Source organism: Seriola dumerili, unplaced genomic scaffold (assembly GCF_002260705.1).
Source record: "Seriola dumerili isolate Sdu_G_001 unplaced genomic scaffold, Sdu_1.0 BDQW01000002.1, whole genome shotgun sequence".
NCBI lineage: Eukaryota > Metazoa > Chordata > Actinopteri > Carangiformes > Carangidae > Seriola > Seriola dumerili.
The window spans coordinates 7,957,905-7,984,835 of NW_019174257.1; the positions used below are offsets into that span (position 1 = coordinate 7,957,905).

The 26,931-nt window shown below is 40.2% G+C and overlaps 1 protein-coding gene across 1 annotated transcript; it reads left to right on the top strand.

Moving 5' to 3' along the window:
- Positions 1-1,554: 1,554 nt before the first annotated feature.
- On the top strand, positions 1,555-25,053 carry mllt1 (MLLT1, super elongation complex subunit). The gene is made up of 13 exons (XM_022738042.1): positions 1,555-1,636; positions 7,011-7,191; positions 8,688-8,770; positions 10,729-10,872; positions 12,049-12,174; positions 14,513-15,154; positions 15,699-15,789; positions 16,377-16,488; positions 17,744-17,843; positions 18,547-18,615; positions 19,999-20,070; positions 20,315-20,485; positions 24,118-25,053. The coding sequence occupies exons 1-12, from the start codon at positions 1,625-1,627 to the stop codon at positions 20,441-20,443; spliced, it is 1,761 nt and encodes a 586-aa protein (XP_022593763.1). The 5' UTR covers positions 1,555-1,624; the 3' UTR covers positions 20,444-20,485; positions 24,118-25,053.
- The last annotated feature ends 1,878 nt before the right edge of the window (positions 25,054-26,931 follow it).

Here is a 26,931-nt window from a genome sequence, read left to right on the forward strand (position 1 = left end):
CAAAATGCATGGTGCAATCATGCATAACTGTGATTGAATCTCTTTTTATCTTTTGGTTGATGTGTTACAAAAATTAACATGGGATACAAAGGAATAAGCTTCTTAGGCAACCATGTGTTGCTTAGAAGGAAAACAGCTCTTTGGACATTTTAACTCATTTTACTGACACTCAGGACGTTTGCTTTTCATCTGTAGAGGAAGTATTGAGATCATTAACTTGAGTGAAACACTTTTGAAAGCACACAGTACAAGTAACAGCCCTGCATTAGAAATATTTGCGACAAAATGTTCTTAGAGTAATCAAGAGTACTGTGTGTGCAGACTGACTCCTGTCACTGTCGATTTCATGGATTCTTATTATTGCAGCATTAAAATGTAAGCAGTTTGTGGAGGTGGACCTAATTTTAGTTTTAGTTTGTTTAATCTTTTATTTAATTATAGTATATATATACTGTATATATATATACAGTATATATATATATATATATATATATAGAGAGAGAGAGAGAGAGAGAGAGAGAGAGAGAGAGAGAGAGCGAGTCAGAGAGATCATATGTTTTTGTGTAAAATATAAGTAATAGGAAAAGCAGCAAATTCTCACATGAGAAGTTTTATATTTTCTATATTTTTTTATATGAAATTGTTGGTGGGGAACCATTGCTTTTCAGAATGCAATGTTGAAATAATAGCCAGTGAAAGACAGATGACTGACTGAAATCTATACACCAAGCAGAACTAAGACCTAAAATATTTGAAGAAAATGAATGTGTGCCTGCAGGCCCACTGCTCCCCACGTGGCCAAAGAAAGCATTGTTTTCTGTCTGGCAAACATCCATGACTTTAGCAAATATCAGGCATGTTTGATTCAATTCAGACACACTTGTGTAGCAGGTTTGAGTACAATAATAATAATAATAACAATGATAATAATAACTTTATTTGTAAATAACTTTTCAGAATAAGTTGCAAAGAGCTTTACAGAGACATAAAACCAAGAAAATAACAGATAAAAGTGGAATTAAATATTCAAATAATAAGTAATAAAATTGTGTTTTATAAACTTAGATTTTGAATGCACAACTTTTACGTGTAACTGAGAATTTTTACATTCTTGTATTGGTACTTTTACATAAGTAAAGGATCTGACTACTTCTTCCACCACTGCGTAAGAGATATTAGGTTGCATGAGTATTTGATAATGTTATTAATACAGCGTTTACCACCCTAATAGCAATAGTTACATTGTGAAACTCATAGAGTTGATTTAATCAATTAACATCATGTGCATTTTACAATTGACACAGAGCTGTAGCCATTGGGACAAGCCCGCTGTCACTCGAGAAAACCTCCAGTAAATGCTTTAATTGTATTTGCAGCTCGGGGACTGCCCCGCCCTTTGAGTGTTCTGATTGGCTTTTTTCAAGAGTGCTTAAATTTCCCGCTCCGTGATTGGCTGAGAGAGCTTTCTGTTTTGGTCGCCTGCCAGCGGCCGTCTGGAAGGGGAGGGGAGCCGTCTGCCTTCCGCTTCTGGGCTGGATTGACACACAATGAGGAGCAGAGGCTGGGGAGACGCTCCACAAACGCCGCTGTAAATAAATACAACAATCACTGAGGCCGGAGAAACATGGAGAACCAGGTACAGTGGCTTTTGTGTCTCCTTGTGGAATCTGAACTTTTCACGGTGAAAATGGCAGCAGCCTGCGCGCTGGCAGGGCAGGAATGAATCCTCTGTTCTGGTCGCCAGAAGAAAAAAACGCTCCTGCTGCTAATGAACTCGTAGTTGTTTGGCTCTGGAGCTATGCTAGCTGGGCACTCATACATCGGTATTTACCGCTAGCTAGCTTCAGTGTACCACACCATTCAGTACCGCTGCATAGCTGTAGCCACAACCAGGCACACAAAGAGATTCACACCTGGTGTTTATTCTGCTCTGTAGTGTTTTCAAAAAAGCACATGCACTCAATTAAACATTACGAAGACCAATTTGAGTCGAGGTTTTGTGCAGCTAAGCTAATCTAGCTAGCTAGTCTACCTTTCAGGAGAGTGTCGGCCGTTGGCTAAAGGCTAAGGAGCCGCTACAAGGCGCCGGGGAAAAGATTTGTCCTCTCCAGGTTGGGCTGGAGAGGCGGGGTGGTGTCTCCACTGCCAGCGGCCTGAAACCTCAACATATACAACGCTAATAAATTCAGCAACGACCACACGACTCATGTAATATATTTGCGTTATTTGCCAACAGTTGGTTAATGTTAAGTTCTTACGCACCACATTCATGATTGTAGACTAAAATGCATGTAACATGGTGGAAAAGCTGACAAATGTGTGGCAAACGTTGAACTTGAATCCAGTCATGATGACCACCCTTGCATGGGCTGGTCATTAGAAAGCAAAGATCCAAGATTATAAAGCATAATTTTAAGGACTAGCATGTGAACCCTTTGATCTTGCAAGATCATGCCTTTACATGTAATACTTTTATGTGTACAAATTTGCACACACAAGATTTATGTCTTCATAAAAAGCTACATAATTTGTTTTGCAGAAAACAGAAAAGTGGGTAAACCGAATTACATACCTACTAACTGTAAGGGAGATATTGCTTCAGAATGGGTAACTCTAAATGCCTGAGGTTATTCAGGACTATATTTCAGATGGTTAGGCCACACACACCCATGGAAAGTGGCTCAGCCACTTTCTTGGAACTAGTCCCCATTCAGCATTGGTCCCTTTGAAGTTTTAACTAGATCTCTGAATGTGCATCCAGAGGAAGTCTTCTGCTACAAGTTAAAAGGATAGTCAAGTTGTACTTCTGTGATGAATGTTACCTATGTTGCCTGTGAAAGATGTGCATTAGATCTTTCACTCTCATTTCACAAATACATGCACAATTGCCAGTTTATTGGTACATGTATCTTAAAATAATGCAGTCTAACAAAGCAGCCATGCAATAAAACCTACCCCCATGAATGTTATAATGTTTAATTCTTGTTAAAACAATTTTAGAGAGGTGATAATTCAGCTCCAGGGTTTATTGCATTGAAGTATATCGCTTTATACAAGGTACTATTTTATATGATAATATAAATCACACTGTAATAGGTAGTGTTCTATCAACCCTCCCTGATACAAGGCTATACCCTTCATTTCGCACTCCCCATACAGTCATTCACACACCTCGAGCCCTGCAGATAGGCTATTTGTGACTTCCCTGTGGCTCTCAAGGATTGACCGCTTTCAAATACCTGTAACTTTTTTGTCTTGTTTCATGTCATCTTTCAGATATTTAAGGTTGGTTATGATGAAGGATTCAGCTGGAACCTACAGATTCATCATGCACAACTGCTGTCATGATTGTTTGTTTGTGTGTGTCCTCTTCCAGGGAAACTTTCTGACTTTTCATTTCAGTCACTTATTAGCTGGAAGAGATTAACATGGTCATGAGGGGTGTTATTTACATGGCAGCTGGGAGTTCATTGTTTTCATGGGAGCCACTGTGTCTGCCAAAATTTGTATTTCCCCTCAATTGGAGCACTGTGTATGAGAAAGGGGGGGCATGCACACATCATGTCAATGTTACTGGCTTTGTTTGATTTGTTTTTGTATCCCCTACATTGCCTTTAGTCAAGGATTGGTAAATAAATGTGTTGCCACTCTTCATTTTGTCTGATACTGGTACAATTGAATGATTTGGAACTAAACCATTGTTTTCTAGATGTATGCCCCCAGGGTGTCATATTTTCAGGCAGTTTGACACAGTTCAATTAATATCCATCTCTATCAATCTTGCTCTCATTTCATGTTTCTAGTTTCCCAGCTTCGTATTGGCTCCTGGGCTCTTAATTTTGTGAATATTGGTAAAAATTATAGTCAGAGTCAAATTTTTAGACTGCACCTCTCAGGTGTTTGACATCTTTCATATTTTTACAGTTTGACTCTGTTCAGTTTACGCTGGTCCCTGTTTTTTCTTAAACTGAAAGATTAGTCAGTTATTACCTGATCGACATAAAGTTTCTGAAATGTGATCATTTGCAGCCTTTTTTGTGTTTTATATCATTTTCAGATTTAAAATCTTTTGTGGGTTTGTCAGACAAAACAAGACAGTAGAAGACATCACCATAGACTGTGAGAACTTGTGATAGGCATATTTCAATATTTTATGACATCAAACAAATAATCAAGGAAATAATCATCAGGTTAATCTGTATTAAAAGAGTAGGTGTTAATTGCAGGCCGAGGTTAGTCGTTTGACAGCAAACTAATCAGCAACTAATTACACAATCAATAAATGGAGTACTTTGTCTACTAAAAATGCCAAACATCTGCTTCCTCTGGCTTCTAAAATGTGAGAAAAGCAGATAGTGCTTTTGACTGACTGACTTGGCTTTTGACTGTGTGACAAAAGAAACCATTTCCTTGGGCACTGGGCATTTTTCGCTGTTCACTGACAAACCGATTAATAGAGAAAATGATCATTATTTGCTGCGCTACTATTTTCAGTAGATCTGGAACAATTCATCGATTAAGGGGTTAGTTGATTCTTTGATTATTATCTGGTTCAACGTCTAAAATTTGATTTTTTGCTGCTTTTCTTAATCTCAAATAATATTATATTAAATCTCTTTGGGTTTTGGACTGTTGGTCAGACAAAATAAGGTAAAGAAGACATCATTGTGGTCTTAAAGAAATTGTGATAAGCATTTACTCTACTTTCTGACATTTCATAGACCAAACGAGAATCAATTACTGCAGAAAACAATCAGCAGATTAATCAGTAATGAACATAATCTTAAATTGCAGGCCTAGGATTTTCTTTTCCTCATGTTTCCTGTGTAGAAACTACATGTTTGAGGCATTTGAGTTTATTGTTCCTGTTGATTTTTATTGCAGAATCACTTTTCCTTTTTGGCTCATTATCATCCTGATTTTTATGTTGTCCTTATCACATTCCTGATTTTGCAGACGCCTCAGGGGGAGACGGGTGTTGATGATTGGAGGGGTGGGGGGGCTGCACGGCTGCTCACTGTGGGTGTGGTGGAGTCTGGAGTTTAAGGGCATTACTGCCACAGAATGGCCGGGCAGAGTGCCAGGCAGGGGAGGTGTGTGTGTGTGTGTGTGTGTGTGTGTGTGTGAGAGAGAGAGTGTGTGTGTGTGAGAGAGTGTGTGTGTGTGAGAGAGTGTGTGTGTGTAAGTGAGCGAACTGGAGAGTGCCAGACCAGCTCATCTCAATCCTGTCCCCTCTAATCCCCCCACTCAGTCCCAGCTCACGAGCTGCTCAGTGCCGGGGCCAAATCCCCACATTCTTCAGTCCTCCCCTGGACATAAAGTGCCTTTCTGTCCCTTCTCATCACCCACCCACCCACCCCTTGTTCCTCACTGCACTCCATCTCCATAGCCTCTTCACTTGCTATGCCAATCACCACCGCCGCACCAGCACGGTGTCATTTGCGCGTCCTGTTGCAGTCATTGTTCTTGGCAGAGAGAGGTAGCCCAGCAATGTGCCCCTCTTCTGGACAAACCTTTTGAGATCTGTCAGCTCGAGCAGCTAATCACTCCCATTCCACTGGGAGCGTCCCGACACCAGACCAGCTTTGTGTTTGTCCAGGCCAAGTGTTCAGCCTCTCTTCTTCAGTATTAAGTCCATACACTCAAAATAGAGATTCAGGGGTTTTGTTCAAGGTGGAATCAGAAACCAATGAATAATGGGCTCTTTGGATTAATCTCACTACTGGTTTTGCTTATGTTTCAGGGTATCTGGAGGTAGAGAAAAGTTTTAAAAAGCATTGAATTAAAAAGTCTTGAATTTCATTTACAAAAGTCTTTTTGTAAAGTATTTTTTTCTAACCTGCTTGAGGCAGTAATGTTACTTGTGAAAAGCTTAAATTTAGTTATTTTATAATTGGTTAATCATTCATCCATCCTTTTTCTGCAGCTTGTCCAGCTCCAGGTTATGTCTAATTATTTTATTAGGAATATGCTGGGAAATAATCACAAAAATGTGAAATAAATGTTAATTAATTTACACTTAATTCACATTGGACTTCATCGCCCTTACTTGTTTTATCTTTCTTTGAGCAGTATGACCATGAAACAGGTATTACATTGCATTCTGTGTGGTATTTAAAAAAAAAAAAAAGCCTTCAATTCATCTTGGTGAACCCTGCAGAAACCCTGATGTTTATTTCATAAGTAACCCCAGTTTGAATGGTGTCTTTGCTGCTGTTATTCAGCATTGCTGTACAGGATTTGAAGCCTTTAGCATAGGGCTGTGGTTATTTTCATTATCAACTAATCTGCTGATTATGTTCTTGATGAATTGTTTGGTCTTTTAAACGTCAGAGAACAGTGAATGTGCCCATGAAAATTTCCTCGAGGCAAAGGTGATGTCTTTTTAATTCTTACAAAAACATAATATTTGGTAGTAGATACAAATTTCAGGAAATTGTGTTTTTTCATTATTTTTAACATTTTATAAACTAAATAATTTGATTAATTTAGAATATCATTCACAGACGAATTACTGATTACATTATTTGTCAGTTGCACCCCTGGTTCTTACATAATTTCTTAAAATCTAAAATTAGGTTACACAGCTTTTATGTCTTTTTATGTTTGTTTTTAGACTGGCACATTTTATTTGCAACTTAAATTACATTGAGATGTGATATCTCAGAAAAGAGAATGAAAGGAAAAGCATGGAATTTACCTCTACCCTTTACATTGCAAGCAAGCAAGGAGTCCAACATGCAGCTTAAACAGAAGAAGAAAAATCTTATGGCATTTATTTGACCTTCCTCTGCTCACCACAAAATGTACAAAGTGTAGATAGTGGCAGAAAAATATTTTGCTTCTACATTGTTATCATTTTGTTGATCGGAATAAATCTGTTGTCTCTTTTCCTGCCCTTGGAGTTGATATTTTACCTATTTTTGCTTATGCATATGCTCTCACGCCTACAGCCCCAGTATGTTAATACACAGTTTGTGACTCTTTTATTTCTGCTCATCTCTTTTCAGTGCACAGTGCAGGTGAAGCTGGAGTTGGGCCACAGAGCCCAGCTAAGGAAGAAAGTGACATCAGAAGGTTTCACCCACGACTGGATGGTGTTTGTCCGAGGGCCAGAGACTGGCGACATCCAGCACTTTGTAGAGAAGGTTGTCTTCCGCCTGCATGAGAGCTTCCCCAAACCCAAGAGAGGTAAGACAAGGAGATAATAATGTGTGAACACAAACACCTATTTTCACTCTTTACTCTTCCTATAACACATGGTAAGTTTATTAATATAGCAATATTTCATTAACAAAGGGAACTAGAGACCATTTTATGATTGGATCATACCAGTCGCAACTTATATTCTAATGCTAATATTTAGCATTTCTTCATGGTTACTTATTATGAAGTGATTGTAGGTACAATGACATTGTTGAAATTAGGCCTGCATGTGAAAATGTCAAAAATCAGTGAATGGTGTCGGCTATAACTTCCCAAAGCCAAAGATTATGTATTCAAATAGTGTGTTTTATTCGCATAATAGTCCAAAATGCAAAAATATGATTGGATATGACAAAGAAAAGCACTGAATTAAACTTGAGAAGCTTTAACCAGTGAATGTTGAGAATTTATGCTTGAAAAATGGTTAATCAATTATCAAAATATTAGATTAATCAATGTAGCTTTATTTGGAGTTGCAGTTTTAGAAGACAAATGTGCTAGGCTATCCTCGGTTGAAGTGGCTGTGTGCTATAGAGAGAGGCTCCATGAACAGTACACTGGTGGATATAATGGTGCAGCAAAATAATCCATGCGCTATTTTTCTCAAAATATGTCTACAAACTCTCAGATTACTCACTTGTATTGTCACTGCTTTTAGGTGCCCTTTGATAAAACTAAGGTGGTGTGATATGGGCAACATTAACATCCTGACAAACATAACATATTGCTACATACGCCATCCTCTTCCATCATGTGAAAAATTAATTATTGAAACCCTTCCTATCAGTGTGATGTTCATCACCTTCATGGTAATGCAGTATAAAGTTTGACAGGACTACAACTGTCAAATGTCTCATTTTGTGAGAGACTTTCGAGGGTTTTAGTTTCTTGGAATTAATTTAGTTAATTAAATAATCAGAGCTTCAGGGTCAGCTGTGAGGGGAGCTGGTCGAATCCCTAAAAGAAGCTCTGCCTTTGCACAATCTGCCTTTTCATTTAAGGCCATTAAGGAATGGAACAAGCTCCCTGGTGCTTTGAAAACATAAGTAGATTTCCACATTTTTTTGTGTGATGCCAAAAAAAGGATTCAAAGAAATCAGTCTTGTCAACATTAATTTGATACTGACTCAATATATGAGATTGTTTATGTAAAATGCATACTGTTGGGTGTAAGGATTGAAAATTGTTTTTGTAGTCGAATCCATTTTTGTAATTAATGTTTGCTGTTATTTCAACTTGTATTTGTATTACATTAGTTATATTAGGGTTTTTATCTACATGCACAGAAACTGCAGATAGAAATTAGCTAGTAACTAAATCTGGTATATATTTTATTAGATAAATGCTATTTTACATGGTTCCTGACATACAGAAGCCACAAACTAACCTAAAAGATTATTAGGATCAGTATGCCATTCTGTTTATAAGAGTAATAACAGTGTAATGATTATTGCCATTGACACGTCTTTGTCTGTCTACAGTATGCAAGGAGCCTCCGTACAAAGTGGAGGAGTCGGGCTACGCAGGCTTCCTCATGCCTATTGAGGTTTACTTCAAGAACAAGGTAAAATAGACTGGACGCAGATAGCTGCTGACATATTTATTCTTGTAGATCATGTATTGATAGAAAACAAATTTAGGCTGTGAAAAAAATAGGTTTTAGGAGGTCAGATAGTAGTGTGTTGGTAAACAATTCTGTGCACTTCAATATGCTTTGAGTTTTGTAAATTGACTTTTGAAATGCTGTGGATGTTATGTGGATGAAATACTTCATCAGCCAACCCCCTTCCTGTTCTCAGCAAGGTGTTACGAAGCCCAGTGAAAGCGGGCACTAAATACAGAACAAGAATTACAACTAAATAAAGTTACCCTGAGTAGACAAGAGCCAACAAAAAAACAATCCAGCCACTAGCATTGCAGTGATATGCTCCACGCCAATGCTGGCATTAAACCAGCTAGCGATAGCAACATTTGAGGAACAAATTCATTATATCAGTAACAAGATAAGGACAAGAAGTATGTGCACATTAGTGTACCATCTTCTCCTGCAAGTCTTCGTAGCTAATGTCTTCCATCTCAGAAACGCTAAACCAGTATTGGCTCCACGGTTGGACTGAGAAAAAAAAATTCAGTCTTGGAGTTATCTGCTGGGACCGGCCTGCACAAATGAGAGGGCAGGTAAAGACACTGACAGAACCAGTAAAAACTCGTTTCTGGATGTTTTGATGGTCCACTCCCTGACCAGAATTTGAGCCTGTAGTCCCCATGGCCAGTCCGGCTATGCTTGACTCATTCTTTGTCTTTTTAGCCTTTATATTATTGTATTACATTATCTCTTATATGTAACTTTAAATAAGTAAAATTTAAAGTTGATAGTACTCATTAACTGCAGTGAAGTTAAGACAGATTGAAGGAGACTAAACATCAGTCTCATTTGGACGGGATTAACGTTACAGGGAGAATAAAATATTCACTGTGCTCCTCGGTAATTTAACTCGTTGTGCCAGACGGCATTTTAACCATCATACAGGATACGGTCTGTAATAGACATTCTGCAGGATCCAGAATATTCCTGCAGGAATCAGCCCATGTTAACCAGTTTAATTCTGTAATTTGATAAAGAAAACTGGGTGTCCCTTTTACTTGATGTGTTCAAAATCAGGTTACCACTCAAAACCAGAAATAATCAGATTGCTTAAGTACATATAAAGGCAGTGATAGTTGAGAAGCTTTTGATGGAGCAATATTTTTTGTGAATGGTTTCCCACTGGACAGATACACTCTTCAGCAGGTTAGACACTTGCTTTTATATATCCACTCTGCCCATCGGTATGCTTGATTATAGAAACATTTCTTTGTGGGGACATTTCTCTCTTCGAGTGAAACAATTAAAACGTGCACACACTATTATACTGGCACCATTATGTCTCTGTCAGCCATTTAAATGAATCATGAAAGAAAGAACCATTTTACTCTCACTAGAAGTAATGTGCACATAAGTGTACTATTGTGTCCTGCTAGTATTCATAATATTAAAATGTTACATCCTCCTTTTGTGTGCAATTAAATTGTGCACAGTGGACAAATCTGTCAAGAAGATCAAGAAAATAATTGAAGGGAAGCAAGACGCGTGTAAATATGAGCAGCAATTAATCCAAGTTTATAAGAAGATATTCTGTTTAGAAATTCTCTCAAGAGTGTCTTAATACCTTTTCCTCAGCTGTAATTGTCCCCCTCTCTACAGCTCTGCAGCCTCTGTTAGGAATGTTAGCTGCGTCTTATCACTGTGCCGGGCTCCAGCTATGTATGTCTGTTTTATTGACCAGGGTGAGAGTTCATTCATTCAGCCTTTATCTTTTGTTGAGGCATGTATAGGTATTGAAAGGGGATCATATGTTAGGCAGCAACGCAGTAGACAAACAGAAATGACTGTCCGTCACACATGCGGTTACAAGAATGTTAAAATGACACCTGATTTAACTTTAATAAAATCCTCTTTATTTTGTTGATTTTTCAATGCAGGAGGAGCCAAAAAAGGTGTGTTTCAACTACGACCTGTTCCTTAACTTGGAGGGCAACCCCCCGGTCAACCACCTGCGCTGTGAGAAGCTCACCTTCAACAACCCCACCAAAGAATTCAGGAGAAAGCTGATCAAAGCTGGAGGGGTGAGGTTGCCTGACACACTGTCTGGTTGACTGGACTCATTACTGAGTAACTAACTACAGTCAAAAGGAGACACCAAGTCAACAATAGTGCGCTCATTGTGGGTATTAAATCTGTAACAGTGGTCTTTCTTTAAAATATGCCAGACACATATGCATATGTGATGATGTGGTTTGGAAACCTGTCTATTAACCTTTTCAAATGTTTCTTTAAACATTTTCCTAAATGCAGGGTATCTGCAGCCTTTGAAAAGTCTCATATCAAATTGTCAGAAATATGCCCAACCATGGCTTCATCTCCTCTTAGTTTTTTCTCACCTATTATAGCCTGTATAGGAACGCCATCTGTTGCACTACCTTCAATTCCCTTCCATCTTCCTGTGTAGGAGGGATTGCACAGATTGAAATGTTTTTATTTGTGCAGCTTGATAATAGCTCTTCAAACAAGGGAGAGCTAACCCCCTCTTAATGTTGGATAACCGCAAAGTTCTATATAAGTACTCGGTCTCTTTCTTTGCCAAATATATCTCATAATCTTTATCTGTTACCTCCAATTGTAGAGTCTGGAACAGATACAATAACCTTCGGAGTATATTCATTTTAATCGCATTAGCTATTGAGGTAATACTTATAAAGGGAAGTAGATTTCATTTTACAATATCAAATTTTATTCTAGAGAGTAATGGATCATAATTGATGGATTTTAATTCACTCAACTCTTACGGTCGATTGACTCCAAGATACTTCATTGATTTCAATTCCCAGTCAATTCCATTTCTGTCTCTGATGGCTTGGACTGGCCTATTATTAAAAGTAAGAACCCCTCCAACAAAAGTCCCATCTTACACAGTCAATGCCTTTTCTGCGTCTAACCCTACCGCTCTTGCTTCTACCTGTTTCTCAGTTATATGTTGCATTGCATGCAGTGCGCATCTGCTGTTGTCGTCGGTGAGTCACCTGACATTGTCTATGGGAGAAATGAAAAGAACTTTTACTTCTAGAGCCAGTGGGGTCCAGAATACGTGTAGCTCCTTATGCTTCACAAGTTTGAAAAAGCCTGGTCGTGTCTTCGGTCAAACTAAATAAAAGCCCTGAGCACTATTTGGAAACTTCCAGTGTATATACAATGTCTCTAAAAGTTAACACCGAGACTATTAACTGCTGTTTCTTTAATTCCAGGTATTGGTGGTTCCAGAGGGAGCTGAAGCTGTGTCCAGACCCAGTCCAGATTACCCGATGCTCCCCACCATCCCCCTCTCTGCCTTTTCAGACCCCAAGAAGACCAAGACCTCTCACGTGTCAAAGGTTGGTTAACTGGCAAAAAAAAATGGTCCTGTTATAATCATCTTAGTCATCTCACTGGTGTTCTCAGCTTTCTCACCAATTAAGAATATTTAACCTGCAAGTCACAACTTCATTGATCATTCCAGTCAATTTTTATTGACATTTTTTGAAAAATACAGGGGTAAATGTCTAAATGAACAAAATCATTAAAATCAGTCTTCAGAGCAGGCTGACTCAAGCTTCTGATCATTACCAGCTGTTTTTGAGCATCTGTATGCATGTATGCAGAATTACTCAGCCTGCTTATCTGCCAGGAGAGGGGACATATCAGGAGAATACAGGAAACTGATCCCCTTTCATTTTCCAGTGTTGCCACTGTTATTTTATCAACCCTTCCCAGACCAGTGAAATTAAATGGCACTGGTTTTTTATTCGCGTAGCTCATCTTGTGTGGTGTCTAGTGTTTTTTCTTGACACAGTTTGATTTAGGGTAATTGACAAATTTTCAAGACACAGATTGGTGACTGGTTTCAAGTTGTACTGATGTAAACTGTAAACTGATTTTCATTTTGCATAGAAAGATACGTTTCTTGTCTTCTTCTTTTATTGTGGCAGTAAGTGGGTGTTTGTTGAGCTCTGGCTTGAGGCAGATAGAGGACTTGGTTTCATCCAGATATGTCCATCTGCAGACAGAAAAAGGCAGCGAGCGCTACCTCTGAAGACGCACACATGGCCACTCTCTCCTGTCTCTGAATTTAATAAAGTCTCTTATGTGCATATTGAGTTTAATAGCATCAGTTTGAAAACCTGTAAAACTGTTTGCTGATATGTGGGTGGACAGTGTGGAAATATCATCGTCTCCCTGTATCACTGTGCCAGATAAAATCCTCTGATAAAAGCCAATCCTGTGGTTCTGCTGCATTTGTTTGTACATTTACCACATTTTTACGACAAATTTGAGTTTGCTCTTTGTCTGACTGCTCTCAATCTAAAAGTCCAATCTAGTGTAACTTCAGAGGTTAATCCATAACCTCTTTCGCTGCTTTCATGTTTGCTCTTGGTTGGCAGTTGGCAGCAGGAGCAGTGTGTAAATACTGTTGGTATTGTAGCTCAGTGATGTAGTATCTCTTTTTCACTTTTGACGTGGAGTGGGGTGAAATGCCTTTTTATTACCAGAATGTGATAGCGTCACGTCCGTGCAAGAAAGTCACGAAACTTAACAGGCATGTAGTTGAGATGAAAATGAAGTTTGAAGATGGGTGTGGTGTGACCCTTGAGTACTGTACTCATGTGACAATGTAGTAATGACTACTGAGCACTCATGGGTCAACATGTTGACAGGTGTTGCACATGGAGTGGCCATCACAAGGTGGTCTCTAGTTTGTATACATTTTCTGACATTTTTAGCCACTCCTAGCGGCATGGCTTTAGGGATAGCAATGTCAGTCTGACAGTTCACCACTTTGATCCAGAGAGAAATTTTCTCAACAGCTTTGGATTGCTGTGGGATCTTTGGTCGCCAGAGGATGAATGCCAATGACTTTCATGATCCCAATGACTTTCCTTCTAGTGCCACCATGAGGTTTTGAGTGAAATGTCTTGACAATTACCAGATTAATTGCCACATAGTTTAGTACAGACATTCATGTCCCCCTCAGGAGGAATTGTAATAACTTGCTTCACCATTCACTTTTCATCCAGGGCCATTATCAGGTCAAAATTTCAGATTTATAACCAAACACCTGCAAAATTAATAACATTCCCATTAGCCTCAGGCATACTTCGTGTTTAGTGCTAATTGGCAGATGTTAGCATGCTAACATGCTAAAATAAGATGATGAACATAGTAAACGTTATACATAATATAACCAATAATAAAGCATGTTAGCATGCTGATGTTAAAATGGTAAATGGACTGCATTTATGTAGCGCTCTTCTACTTTTAATGACCACACACATTCATGCAGCACCTGTGCAATACATGGCGCTACACTACTCTACCTACTTAGTCACTGCCATTCGATGTTAACATTTAGCTCAAGGCCCCACTTTCGTTAAGTGCAGCCTAACAAAGCGACTAGCATGGCTGTAGACTCTCTGTCCTTTTAGATAGAAAGCCAGGTTTAGGTCACTGTTTTTCTCTTTACAGTTTTTTAGAGTAATCTGAGAAAATTATTTTTTTTTAACTTCATACCAACCGAAATGCTTAGTTTGATTATTGATTACATACAGGCCTGATTGGCAAGGCCTGATTTAGGAACTGAGGAGGGAATGGTGTCATTGAACTCCTTGGCGAAGTCCCTGAGAAGCTGAGTGTTTTAAGAGTGTCAATGACAGTGCTGTTGTTTTCTCTCTCCAGGAACCCAGCAAAGAAGGAAGCGGTGGCAGCAGCAAAGGACCCAAACCACACAAGCTGACCAAGGAGCATCGTGAACGGCCCCGAAAAGACTCTGAGAGCAAAACCACATCGAAAGGAGACAATGACAGAGATGGAAGCAGCAAGAGTGGCCGCGATCCTTCCTCTTCCTCATCCTCGTCTTCAAAAAAGCCACCAGAGATCAAAGTGAAAGATGAAGTAAAGGTCTTACCCAAGGCTGCATTCAAGGAGCCTAAACTCACCCTGAAGGAGTCAAAGATGGAGGGCATGTCCCCTAAAGGGGGGGGGGCTGGGAGTGGAGGGGGTGGTGGGGGAGGGCCTGCAGAGTCCAAAGCTCCAGGGAAACGGCCCTCCACTGTGGAGTCTCCCAAACCCAGCGCAAAGAAGCAGAAGAAGGGCAGCTCTGAGGGGCCAAAGGGGCCGGTGAGTGGCGCCTTCACAGGAGCTTCTCCTCGCGTCTCCTCCTCTTCTGCAGCTAGCCAGCCCTACGCTGAGAAGAAGCCTCCCAAGGAAAAAGGTCGCTGGGCGAAAAGCAAAAACGACACACAGGAGCTGAAGGAGCCTAAGAAACTTCCAGAGTCGGAAGAGTCGAATTCAGAGGACGAAGCATCTTCAAAGTCAGAGGTACAAGGCCTAAACCCGGAGCTTTCACTACTTTAGAGAGCTGAAATCTTTCTGACTTTCTGACTTTATTATATCTTATATAATGTTATAATGTCATGCTGTCATCTTTCGTTACATTTAATCTAGGGCTGCATATAATTATTTTCATTAGCCCTTAATTTGCTGATTATTTCCTGGTGCATTAATTAATTGTTTGGTTTGCATAAAATGGTGAAAAATGTCTGTCACAGTTTCCTAAGGAGATATCTTCTGTTTAATCAACAATTCAAAATGCAAATATAGTTAATTTACTGTCACATAAAGACAAAGAAAAGCAAATCCTCACAATCACTTGATTGGACCTAATGTAATTCCAAATGTCGGCTCCAGAATATCTCCATGCGTAACTCAAGGGGGCCAAAAACAGAACACCTCATGTTGATCTCGGGCTCGATCTTGAACTTAAGACTGACAAGCTCATCTGTCTTTTTCTTTTCTTATCAACCTTCTGTCCATCTCCTTCCTCTCTTTGACTCGTCATTTTCTTCTGTTCCTTGTCTTACAGCAGTCGGCACCTTCCAGTCCTTCCAACTCCAGTTCCAGTTCTGACTCCAGTTCAGACTCAGACTTCGAGCCGGGACAGAAACAAGGGCAAGGTACAATCCATATTCAGATTCTTGCAATGGAGAGACCATTTTATATTACAGACGTCTGATAATTGATGCTAGTAACCTATAAAGCTTGTTGTTAACATTGGTTTGGGTGTAGAAACCACCCGAAATATCTCTCTTTGTAGTCTAGAGAATTACTCATTAAGACCCATATGCTGTTACATTTACTGGGAGATTTTAAAAATACAAAAGTGATATGATGATATGATATTGAAGGAAATGGAGTGCAGCTCAAGCAGAATGCAATTTGGATGTGAGAAGGCGGAGCTCAGTTCCGGTCCAATTTAACCCCTTTATATGACCCAGCAATAAAATAAACATGAGATACATATGTTAGCTGCTGCTATCAGGATGGCATACAAACTGATCTAGAAAAGAGAGAAGGAGGTAGAATTCAAGTAGTTTGGCTGATCAAATGAGCTTTAAGCCTAAATTTGAAGATTGTGACATAGGAAGGTTGGGTTACAGTATGATGGTATTTATTCCACTGCTCTATGTCTGATAGAGAATTGGCAGGATGAATTGAGATTTTACAGGTCAATAGTATTATAGTGTGTGTGATTCTGTCCCAGGCCCCCTACGGTCCATGGTGGAGGAGATCCAGTCAGAAGAGTCAGACGATGACGACAGCAGCTCAGAGGAGGAGACCCCCATCAAGACCAACCCCCCCAACCGCGACTCTCGGTCAGTCTCCCTATAGACCCTTTTAGACTGTGTGATTTTGGGCTTTCATCGGTTGGAAACAGTGGTCCTGGTCTAGATAGCACTCTGAGGCACATTTACCTGTGGCTGTTTTAGACTGTGTTAACCAAAGACTGCACCATAATGTCAAAAATCAATTGTTGCTTTAACCAATGTTCACAAATCATTCATTCAGAGTGCTGCTGCTAACAGGCTTATTAGCACACTCTTTACATGTTGCTCTCTTTTCCCTGGCTGCGACTGTGTCCACACACACCTCTCTTCTTTTATGTTTATATATATATATATATAATTTTATTATTTTTTTTATTTTTTTCCATTTTTTTTATTTTTTTTTGAGACACATTGCTTATTGTTTTGCTACATTTCCAAACAGGAGAGCAGGTGGATTGTTGCTGACATGTCTATAACAAAGCTTACATCTAGATTCAGCACAAATTGTAAACAAAAAAAATCAGCATAAGAAAATGTGAATCAATTCATGTTTCCATCCACTATTGTTATGTGAATATTAAAAATTGATTAACAGTTGGAGGTGCTAATTGTCCAGTTGAAAGCCATTAAAAGTCTTTAGAAGAGGAGGGTATGGCGAGAGAGTGAAAGAAAAGTGTGGAAAACATGATAGAAATATGACATGTTGATTTCGTGTAATAGTGTGAGGAATGTTACAGTCTCCACTTCACACAGATCCGCTGTTTCATCTGCCGCCATCTTTAGTCGCTTCAGTGGACTTTTAAATCATATGCTTTATGTTCGCCATGATTTATTCCCTATGTCTGTTTCATTGCACTCCGCTCTCTTTTTTCGGGGGTGATATTTCAACTTTTTATTTTGAATTTTCAGCATTGCCGCTCAGGTTTTGTTATGCACAAATTGAAAATAAGCACAAAAACAGCTGGATGGAAACAAACTGTCTGCTTTCTTCTATTTTTCTCTATTTACAGTAAATCCTATTACTGCAATTTGCAGGCACCTTAACTTTTCTCTGCCCACCTCACCAGTTTTTTGTCTCACATCAGTCTTGTTTACTCTCATAGGTTTCTTTTACTTTCACTGCAGATTCCTGGCAAATGAAGCCCATAACCAGAAAGGATTAACACGTTTTTTGGCATCTAATAATAATAATAAAAAATCTCAGATGCATGCATCCAATTACAATGCTGAGCAGTATGACAATGTGTTCTGTCTGTCAGTCTGTGTGTGACTGACCCCTGACCTCACCCTGTCCCCCTCTCAGACTCAGCCTGGACAGTGAGAGTGACAGCAGTGACGGCTCGCACCGCCCAAGTCGAGACCCTGCGCCGCCCCCACAGAAACACAGCTCCTCCAATAACAAAGTGAGTCACACAGACCTCTCATTTTACTGCCTATTTTCATTGACATATTGACAGTGGCTGGAATAGTTTGACAAGAAAATGAGCATCAAAACCACACATGTAACATTTACAGTTGTGGACCAAGTGAGTCAGAGTGGGACCTACTGTTTATCAATTCAGGTTCAATTCTGCTTATTTATAACCGTGTTATTGTGTTAGTTTTTCTTCATGCAGTATGTAACATGCATTCTTCAACAACATGATCCATGGCCAACATGAACAGGACTTTCCTAAAGAATTACACGGTTTAAGTCTGTGATTTTGAGAGTAAAATAACAAGGGAAATTTGTTTCATGTGTTTGAGAAAGTCATTTATGAGTAATACTGTCAAAACAATATAGTCCAATCCATTCGTTTAGACAAAGAGGACTCATTTTGAATTTTAATAGATGCTTTATTTTTAATGGATATTTTTAATGTTCCTTCCCAATGCAAAATAGCCTGAAACCATTTGGCAAGCAGACATGGAAACCACAGCATTTCAGCCCTGCACCAGGCTTCCACTTACATTTCAGCTGTATTCACTGTCACTGGTGTCCTAGATAGTCTCATGGTCTCACGCCACTGCCTCTGTCTCTTTTCTTTGTATCCCCTCACTCTCTGTACTTTTCTCCCCTCCTTTCCTTCTTTCTGTTTGTCTTCTTCTCTGATCTCTGTTCTGCAGGTGTCGGGCAGAAAGAGTCCAGATTCCTCGTTTCGCTCAGAGAAGGTGTTGAAGAAGGGATACGACAAGGTAGGAAGGGTAAATCAAACTTTTTATGTTTAAACTCTTACACACACATGCAGCGTTTTGTCATCGTTCAATGAGTGCATTAATGAATTCAAGATGCAGTAATAGGCAGTGAATTGATCCAAATGTGCAGACAGACTGTGGCCTATGAACCCTTAAAAAGAAATCTCCTCTTCCCTCTCTGGTACAAGATGATTTAAGTAGTGATAAAGTGAAAGTCTGGTGAACTGATCCTATCTCACTCTTTCACATTAGAACATCTGCTGGGTTTAATGGAGATGGATTTTGTTGAGACATTAAATTACACACTGAAAAGTCACTCATGTTTATATACAGTACTGTGCACAAGTTTTAGGCAAAGTAAACCAAAAACCTTTGCACAGGACTGCATATATGCAGTTTTATGAGATGGTTTTGAAATATAGACAACACATGAAACCCTCTTCAGAGTTTCCCTCAGAAAATTGGTTAGCTGAGGTGGTAAATGCTGCCCACATAAACACCTGATTTTAACTACAAGGGCTGATTGTCTCTACTCTTCCCAGCTTTCTCCACACATTGGGACATACTGCTGGGATTTATCACTGTGAGGGAAACATACAATGTAATCTATCACTCCACGATTTTGCTGAGCTGAATCACACAAATCCTGACGCACCACATCTCATTTTCCTTAAAGCGTAATAAGCCTTAATTTATATTTCATAAAAATGGAATAAATACATCTGACATTAGAGAAGGCAATCGTTGCTTAGGGAGGTGAGCCTCTCCATTACAAAACACGGTTGGAATCCCTGCTTTATCTGTAAAAGGTGCCATCATACCTGCTTGCAGGATGCTAAAATGGCAAACCCCCCCAGCTGTGTCTGGAACATTTAAATCCACTTCAGGCCACGGTTGGCCAGATGTGCGTAGGTGAGAAAGCATGTTGGATTTGATCATTTCTATCACTTGTCATGTGAATCAATGAGTGCAACACTATAAATGTCTCCCTAGAGAGACTATTTGAAAATGTGCACCACCATCCCCAATTTCTGACACAGTGAGACAACATGTTGTATTAACCACTTCTTCTGTAGTTTAACCCAATCCTCAGACACAGATTCAGTTAAAGAAAACCTGCACACAAAATTAACTTTCATGAAACTAAAGAGGGCCAAGTGGTCATTTCTAGATCTTCCTTTTTTCACCAATTTTCAACAACTATAAAGGGAGAAAACCACCCAAATCATGGCAACCTAAGAATTAGAAATCAATCAGTTTTCTGCACTGAATCTTGATATTCTTCTTTTGACAGTCAATATTTTGCTCCTATTCTTCACTGGTCTTTAATACGATACTGACTGTGTTCACTCTCCTCTGCAACCTCCTACCTAAACCCTGCAGGCCTACACAGAAGAACTGGTGGACCTCCATCGCAGACTGATGGCTTTAAGAGAGCGTAATGTCCTACAGCAGGTGTGTGTTCATGCCTCTACATTATTTTAATTACCATCGTGTTGTATTTTGCAACTGTGATGAGTTGATTCATACATGGAAAAAATAGTGACTGGCATTTTGTACACTTGATGGATCATGTATGTGGGATCTGTTTAAGAGTACCTGAACAAGACTTTAATATTCACACCACAGTAATGTGGTATGAGTGATGTGTATATGGTGAAAGGCAATAATTGACCTTTCTTCTCTTTCCATCTGTCAGATTGTCAACCTGATTGAGGAGACGGGCCACTTCAACGTGACCAACACCACCTTTGACTTTGACCTCTTTTCACTGGACGAGTCCACTGTCCGCAAACTACAGAGCTACCTTGAGGCGACGGCCACGTGACAGGAAGTGGAAATCACCGTGTGGATGGCTGCGGCGGCGGAGGTAGATTCGTCACTGCTTCTCCTCTCTAAGGAGGTGACAAGCAGCTACATCTGTCGCAGCTGTTTCGCAGCCCTGACTGAACCATCGAACAACTACCACACAAACAGAAACACATGAACAAACACAAGCACACATGAAGACACACCACCTTCACGTGACGCTGGGGAGGGAGGGAAGAGGAAGAGGAGGAGGAGGAGGAGGATCGGGATGTGTGGAAGGGAGCACTGGGGTAGCTGATCTCCGTCTAAAGTCAGGATTTTCACTACACATCTCTTTTTTTGAGTCTGTGCAGAGCAGTGGAATGCACCCCCCACCCCACCCCCTTCACCCTCCTGCAATCATATTGCTCCCGCCTTTGAGAACCCAATACTTCCCCTCCTCCTCTTCCTCCTCCTCCTCCTCCTTCACACGCACACTCCTTACTCGGCAGAACACTCCAGTTCCCTTCCCCCTGCTGTCAGCTGGAGCTCATTTCTCTCCCGACATACTCTCAAGTCGTGTGTGTGTGTGTGTGTGTGTGTGTGTGTGTGGGTGTGTGTGTGTGTGTGTGTGTGGGTGTGTGTGTGTGTGTGTGTGTGGGTGTGTGTGTGTGTGTGTGTGTGGGTGTGTGTGTGTGTGTGTGTGTGGGTGTGTGTGTGTGTGTGTGTGTGGGTGTGTGTGTGTGTGTGTGTGTGGGTGTGTGTGTGTGTGTGTGTGTGGGTGTGTGTGTGTGTGTGTGTGTGGGTGTGTGTGTGTGTGTGTGTGTGGGTGTGTGTGTGTGTGTGTGTGTGGGTGTGTGTGTGTGTGTGTGTGTGGGTGTGTGTGTGTGTGTGTGTGTGGGTGTGTGTGTGTGTGTGTGTGTGGGTGTGTGTGTGTGTGTGTGTGTGGGTGTGTGTGTGTGTGTGTGTGTGGGTGTGTGTGTGTGTGTGTGTGTGGGTGTGTGTGTGTGTGTGTGTGTGGGTGTGTGTGTGTGTGTGTGTGTGGGTGTGTGTGTGTGTGTGTGTGTGGGTGTGTGTGTGTGTGTGTGTGTGGGTGTGTGTGTGTGTGTGTGTGTGGGTGTGTGTGTGTGTGTGTGTGTGGGTGTGTGTGTGTGTGTGTGTGTGGGTGTGTGTGTGTGTGTGTGTGTGGGTGTGTGTGTGTGTGTGTGTGTGGGTGTGTGTGTGTGTGTGTGTGTGGGTGTGTGTGTGTGTGTGTGTGTGGGTGTGTGTGTGTGTGTGTGTGTGAGCGTGCGTGTGTGTGAGCGTGCGTGTGCATGCGAGCACTGCTGAGGTTTAAGAGGAGATGTTGTCTTTGTGGTTACTGACTTCTCTTTGTTCGTGACGCTTGAGCACAAACAACAGCCGGTTTCCTTCCTTCACCTAAACACATACACGCCAAACAAATATACATTCAGGTAACACTTTAGTTTAACCCCCCCCCACACTTAGCATTTACAAGGCACTATATTAGCATTAAATAAATATTTTATAACACAGTGTAATGTACTTGTAAGTATGTGTAAGTGTTTATTAATGTACAAAATTGGCCTGAATATAAGACTAACCCGATAATGTTTTTGGAAGAAGACACTTTCACACTAGTCCAGTTAGGGAAGAGAGTCCTCACCATCGAAGCTTTTTCTGTGGAAAAAGTGAAACACAAAATGATGCCATTAAAGCTGAACGTCAGTTACATACTTACTTTCTTGTGTCAGGGTCTTGTAAGCGGCCAAAATGATTGTCTCTGAGCTGCTGTGACAGTGGTAATTTTTGGCTGCTGGACAGATTTTCTCCTTGGTTAATTTCTGCAGGAAAGACTAGTTCTCACTCGTGATGAATTTACTTCCTCACAGTAAAACACAGCCTCCAGAAACTGCTGACTGACTCTTAACAGACACGATAAACAGACTTGAAGACGCTCGTTGTTCAAGCAAACATTAAGGCAGTAAACAACCCATAATTCATCACTCTGTAGGAGCTGGTGTTACAGCGGTACTCAATTCAAAAAGAATATCTAATGTTATGAGCACATGATTCTCTTGTTCTGGTGGGACAAACACCACCTTTCAAACTATTTTAAGAAAAAATATCGTCTTATATTTGGGTGAACATGGTATTTGTCAACAACTGTCTCCCTGTGTGAGCACCCATAAGAAACGGTTAGTGAATACAACACAGCTGTACAGGTGTAAACTTAGACATGTTCAGTTTACAATAATGTAATACTGATTATAATGGTCAAATCTTCACATTAGGGAAACTGGAAGCATGAATTTGACTGAGATGGATAATCCACACAGTTGCAGATCAGCTAATGGTTGAGGCTTTAGTAGTAATATAAATTGTAACTGCTGACAGATAATGTACATTAATAAATACTTGAAAACGCCCCTGTAGCTGCTAACAACTACATCAAAGTGTGTTTATTATATATTTAGTGCTTTCAACGCTACATGGGGGGGTTAAAGGAAAGTGGTGGCCAGATTCATGCACATGTTTGTCTCCCAGGTCCTTATATTTAACACTGTACATGAAGACACTGAGACGTGTGCTGTGTGTTTGTGTGTGTGACTGTTTCGGATGAGGTTTCTCTGTTGTCTGAACATCTGAAAACATATGTTCTGTTGAGTTTCCCCCTCTACTTCCTCGCACTGAAAGCTGAGCCTTGACCTCCTACCAACAGCCCCTCCACCCCCACCCCTTCCCACTGAAGCCCCCTCACTCCATCCCTCCTCTTCACCACTCTCCTCCTCCCCCCTGTTATTCCCATATTGGCGTGCATGAAAGGGCTCGACTGCTCGCGGCCAGAGCAGTAGAGGATCCCTCCTGAATTGCCTTCTAAGTGGTGGGTAGGGTGGGGGGGTTAAAAAAAAAAAAAAAAGCCGTGAAAAAGTAGCCATACTTGTCTCCCAGAATCCAAAAATAAGAAAAATAAAATAGGGGCCACGCTTTTTTACATTTTATTTTTCTACAAGTGCATTTTGTGTATTTATTCCCAGACTGCGGTTAAGATAACCTGTGAGCTATGAATGTATATCGCTTTTACTTTTCTACGGCTAGCAACAGCCACACTCTAGTGCCTTTTTCTGCGACTTGCAGTGTGAGGGGGGGTGTGCGCTCTGTTAGCCATGGTCACACAGATTGAACCCCCCTCCCTCAAAAAAAAAATACCCCCCTCGGGGATACAAGTGTTAAGTGGGATGCCTGAATATCCAGTATTGTCTTAATGGCTTTCATCCCTGATTCTCCTTTTCCAGTGTCTTTGTTGGCTGTTGTCCTTTTTATCAGTGATATTTCTGTTAATCAAGCCCGCTAGAAATTTCAAGACAGCTATTTTTCATTGATGGTGGTCATGTTCTTATGTTCTTGCTTTCTGAGATTAGAGTCAGTGTTCTTAAGAGGAAGCGTCAGGTGACTGTGGTAGTTACTTACATTAATTAGCCCTAGTAACAGTTGCTTTCAGCTGTATTGTGTGTTTTGTGAGACAGTTGTCATTGAATAGGGTCGGGGTTCCTTCTTCAAGAGGTTTGAAGTATTTGAACCAACAGTGGAGCGTTTGATACCAAGTTAGCAGCACTTGAGCAGCATCAACAGAGGACATGTAGGCAGAAATATAAGCTAAACAAAGCACTCCTTGTGTTTTCTTTCCCTAAATATTTATAATGTCTTTCTCAGGGGCCTGCATCATGAAGCAAGATTACCAGGTTAGATCAGGCTGACCAGTCTCATAATGCTGGATCCCTTTAACCATGTTACATCACGAAATCCAGAGAGAAGCATCAATCCGAGGTGACGACTTCAAGTTTGTATCGTGTGACCAACCGCCTAAAAAGCAAAGATATTCGGTTTACAGAGAAGCTGAATTTTTATTGCTTGAAAAATTGCAAACGATTGTTAGGTTATTATTATTGTTATGATTAATATAAAACAGTGAAGCATAACTATATTATAATTCCCACTTTTGCATATTGACTATTAACTTCATCATTTGATTATTATTGTTATTATTTTCTACTATTTATATTAATATAATATAATTGCCTACTTATCTTCTGTATCTTTTTAAATCTGAATATCACCTTTTACACTCAAACAACCTGATTTCCCCACAGGGATCAAAAGTTTGATCTTGCAGTAATTACACTGCTCTTTGGCTGTTGATGTGGCATTTGATTGGCTTCTTATTTCACTTCATTAATGTAAACAAACTTGTGCGTACTTTGGTAAGCTTAGCTTAGTGAGACTGGTTTCCAGGATTGCCAGTGTTAGGTTTTGTGAAGCCAGAAAGCTCAAAGAAAGCCAGAGTGAGGTGAGCTTGCTTTGTGATTCAGGCCCCTGGTGTGTTAGTTCCTGTGGCCCCTTAGGCTTCACACATAAACACACAGAAACACACACACACACACACACACACACACGCACACACACACCAACCCACTGTGGTACAAAGCTTCAATGAAAGATTCCCTCCCTGCCTCCCTCCCCTCCTCTTCAGTTTTCTTCCTGCCAACAGTGTTTTTATTCTGACGCTTCGATAGCTTTAATACTTCGCTCCGTTCTTCTGTTGCCTGCCTGGCTCAGTGACATGTACACACTCCCTCTGCCCTTACTGTAAACGCCGTCTGAGCACGGAAAATAGCATAAAAGAAAACCTGGATCCCTGCCGCCTTATGTGCCCTGCAGTAACCCCCCCCTACCCCCCCCTTCCTGCCCTCACCTCTTCCCCTTCATTTTCTCTAGGTGTGCCTCTGGCAACAGAACTTCAGGCCGTGATTACTGAGAATGAACTTTGCAACTGTGTGAGCGACGTTTGTGAATCTGCGAGTGTGTTTGTCAGCGATAGGAGAGAATTAAAAAAAAAAACACAACTTTCCTTCCTGTCCCCTTCTCTGTGCATCGATGTGGGAACTTTTAAGTCCTAGTTCATGAACTCTGACCTATGACCAGGCACTCATTCAGTCCCTTTTGGTGGTGGAGAGGGGGAGTTGCGTGAGGACTCGAAAGAAGACCCACTGTCTATCCACAGTCAATGTTTTATTTATGGACCTCTGCACTTTTGGCTGTGATGACTTCAGTACTTAAGTAGTTACCTGAACTGTATTTTTAAGGATTTTATACAATATTTACATGCAATACAATATGAATTGATTTTTTTTTTCTTTGCAAAACTTTGTTTGTTTCTTATTTAATTGTCTTTATTTCAGCATGTTTGGTCACTATTATTCACAAACAAACATGCCCGTTGAATCTATTTTAGGCGTAAAATGTTATGGGGATGTTCCTTGTATGTTTTTGTGTATCATGATTCTGATGACAGCTGAACACCAAGAAGCAGGTGTTGGAAAATGTTTGGTGGATGAGCTAAACTTTATCACCCTCTGCTTCCAGTACAAATAACTGGACCAGAACGAGGACATGAGGAGTCCACACTTCGGTTCAGGGAACTGAAAACTGTTGAGCTAAAAGTTTTATTTTCTGTGTCATGTTCAGTTATGATTTGTTTTGTTTTATTTTTCTACTCATTAATAGAAGTCTGTACCCAAACAAAAACTGTCATCTTCACATAATTTTATTGTGTTATGATAGAGTGAGCCTGAAGAAACACACCAATAGGAAACAATAGAGTTGCGAAGTTGTGGAGCTGTTTTAAGCCATTCATTTTTCCTATAGACATCGTTATGTGACAATGTGAGCACTGTTACAGCTTGGATCTGAAGTCCCGTCCAGGCTAGCCTCTTCCATTAGCTTCTGTAACTCAGTGCAATCTTTCATTTAGCATTTTTTTTCATCAATCTTTCTGTGTTCCTGGAGTTTACTTTCCATATTCTCTTGCACTAGCCATAAGAAACTGAAACTTTTGTTATTTTAACAACAACAACAATTAAACAATTATTTTTTGAGCACAGGAAAAACTGCTCTCATTAAAATAAACTACAAGCACAGCAGCGCTTGTAGTTACATCATTGTAACATGGTTTTGTCCACGTTATCTTTCCATAAAACTCTCTTCTTAGGTGATTTTCTCATCTGTCTAGTTGTAATCTTTGTTGTGTAAAACCTTCAGTGTTCAGTCCTCTCTGTCCTGCTGTTATCACAGGCATGCATAAGAAGATATCTGGTTAACTACAACTCCCAAGAGGCATTTTGGCAAAATTCTGCAGATTAAATCTTCACTTTTAAATTTTTTGTCACTTTTAGATGAATTCAGTAACTATGTTGCCTCGTTTTTATCAACAACTGTGACAAGGAATCATTTTGAATTCACTGCTGTTCTGACTCGCACACCCAACTCGTTTCTTCTCAATGGCAGTGGGGGCTGAGGCTTGTGGGTATTGTAGTATTTTAGAGCCGTCCACTATGCCTAAAATAAAAAGAGATAAAACAAGATTTCTTTGAAACAAAGTCGAAATAACTGAAAAGGTAGTCATTAAATAAACCTGTATGATGGTTAGATTATTCAGGAGAGTCCTGTGTTTCTGTTACGTAACACTGA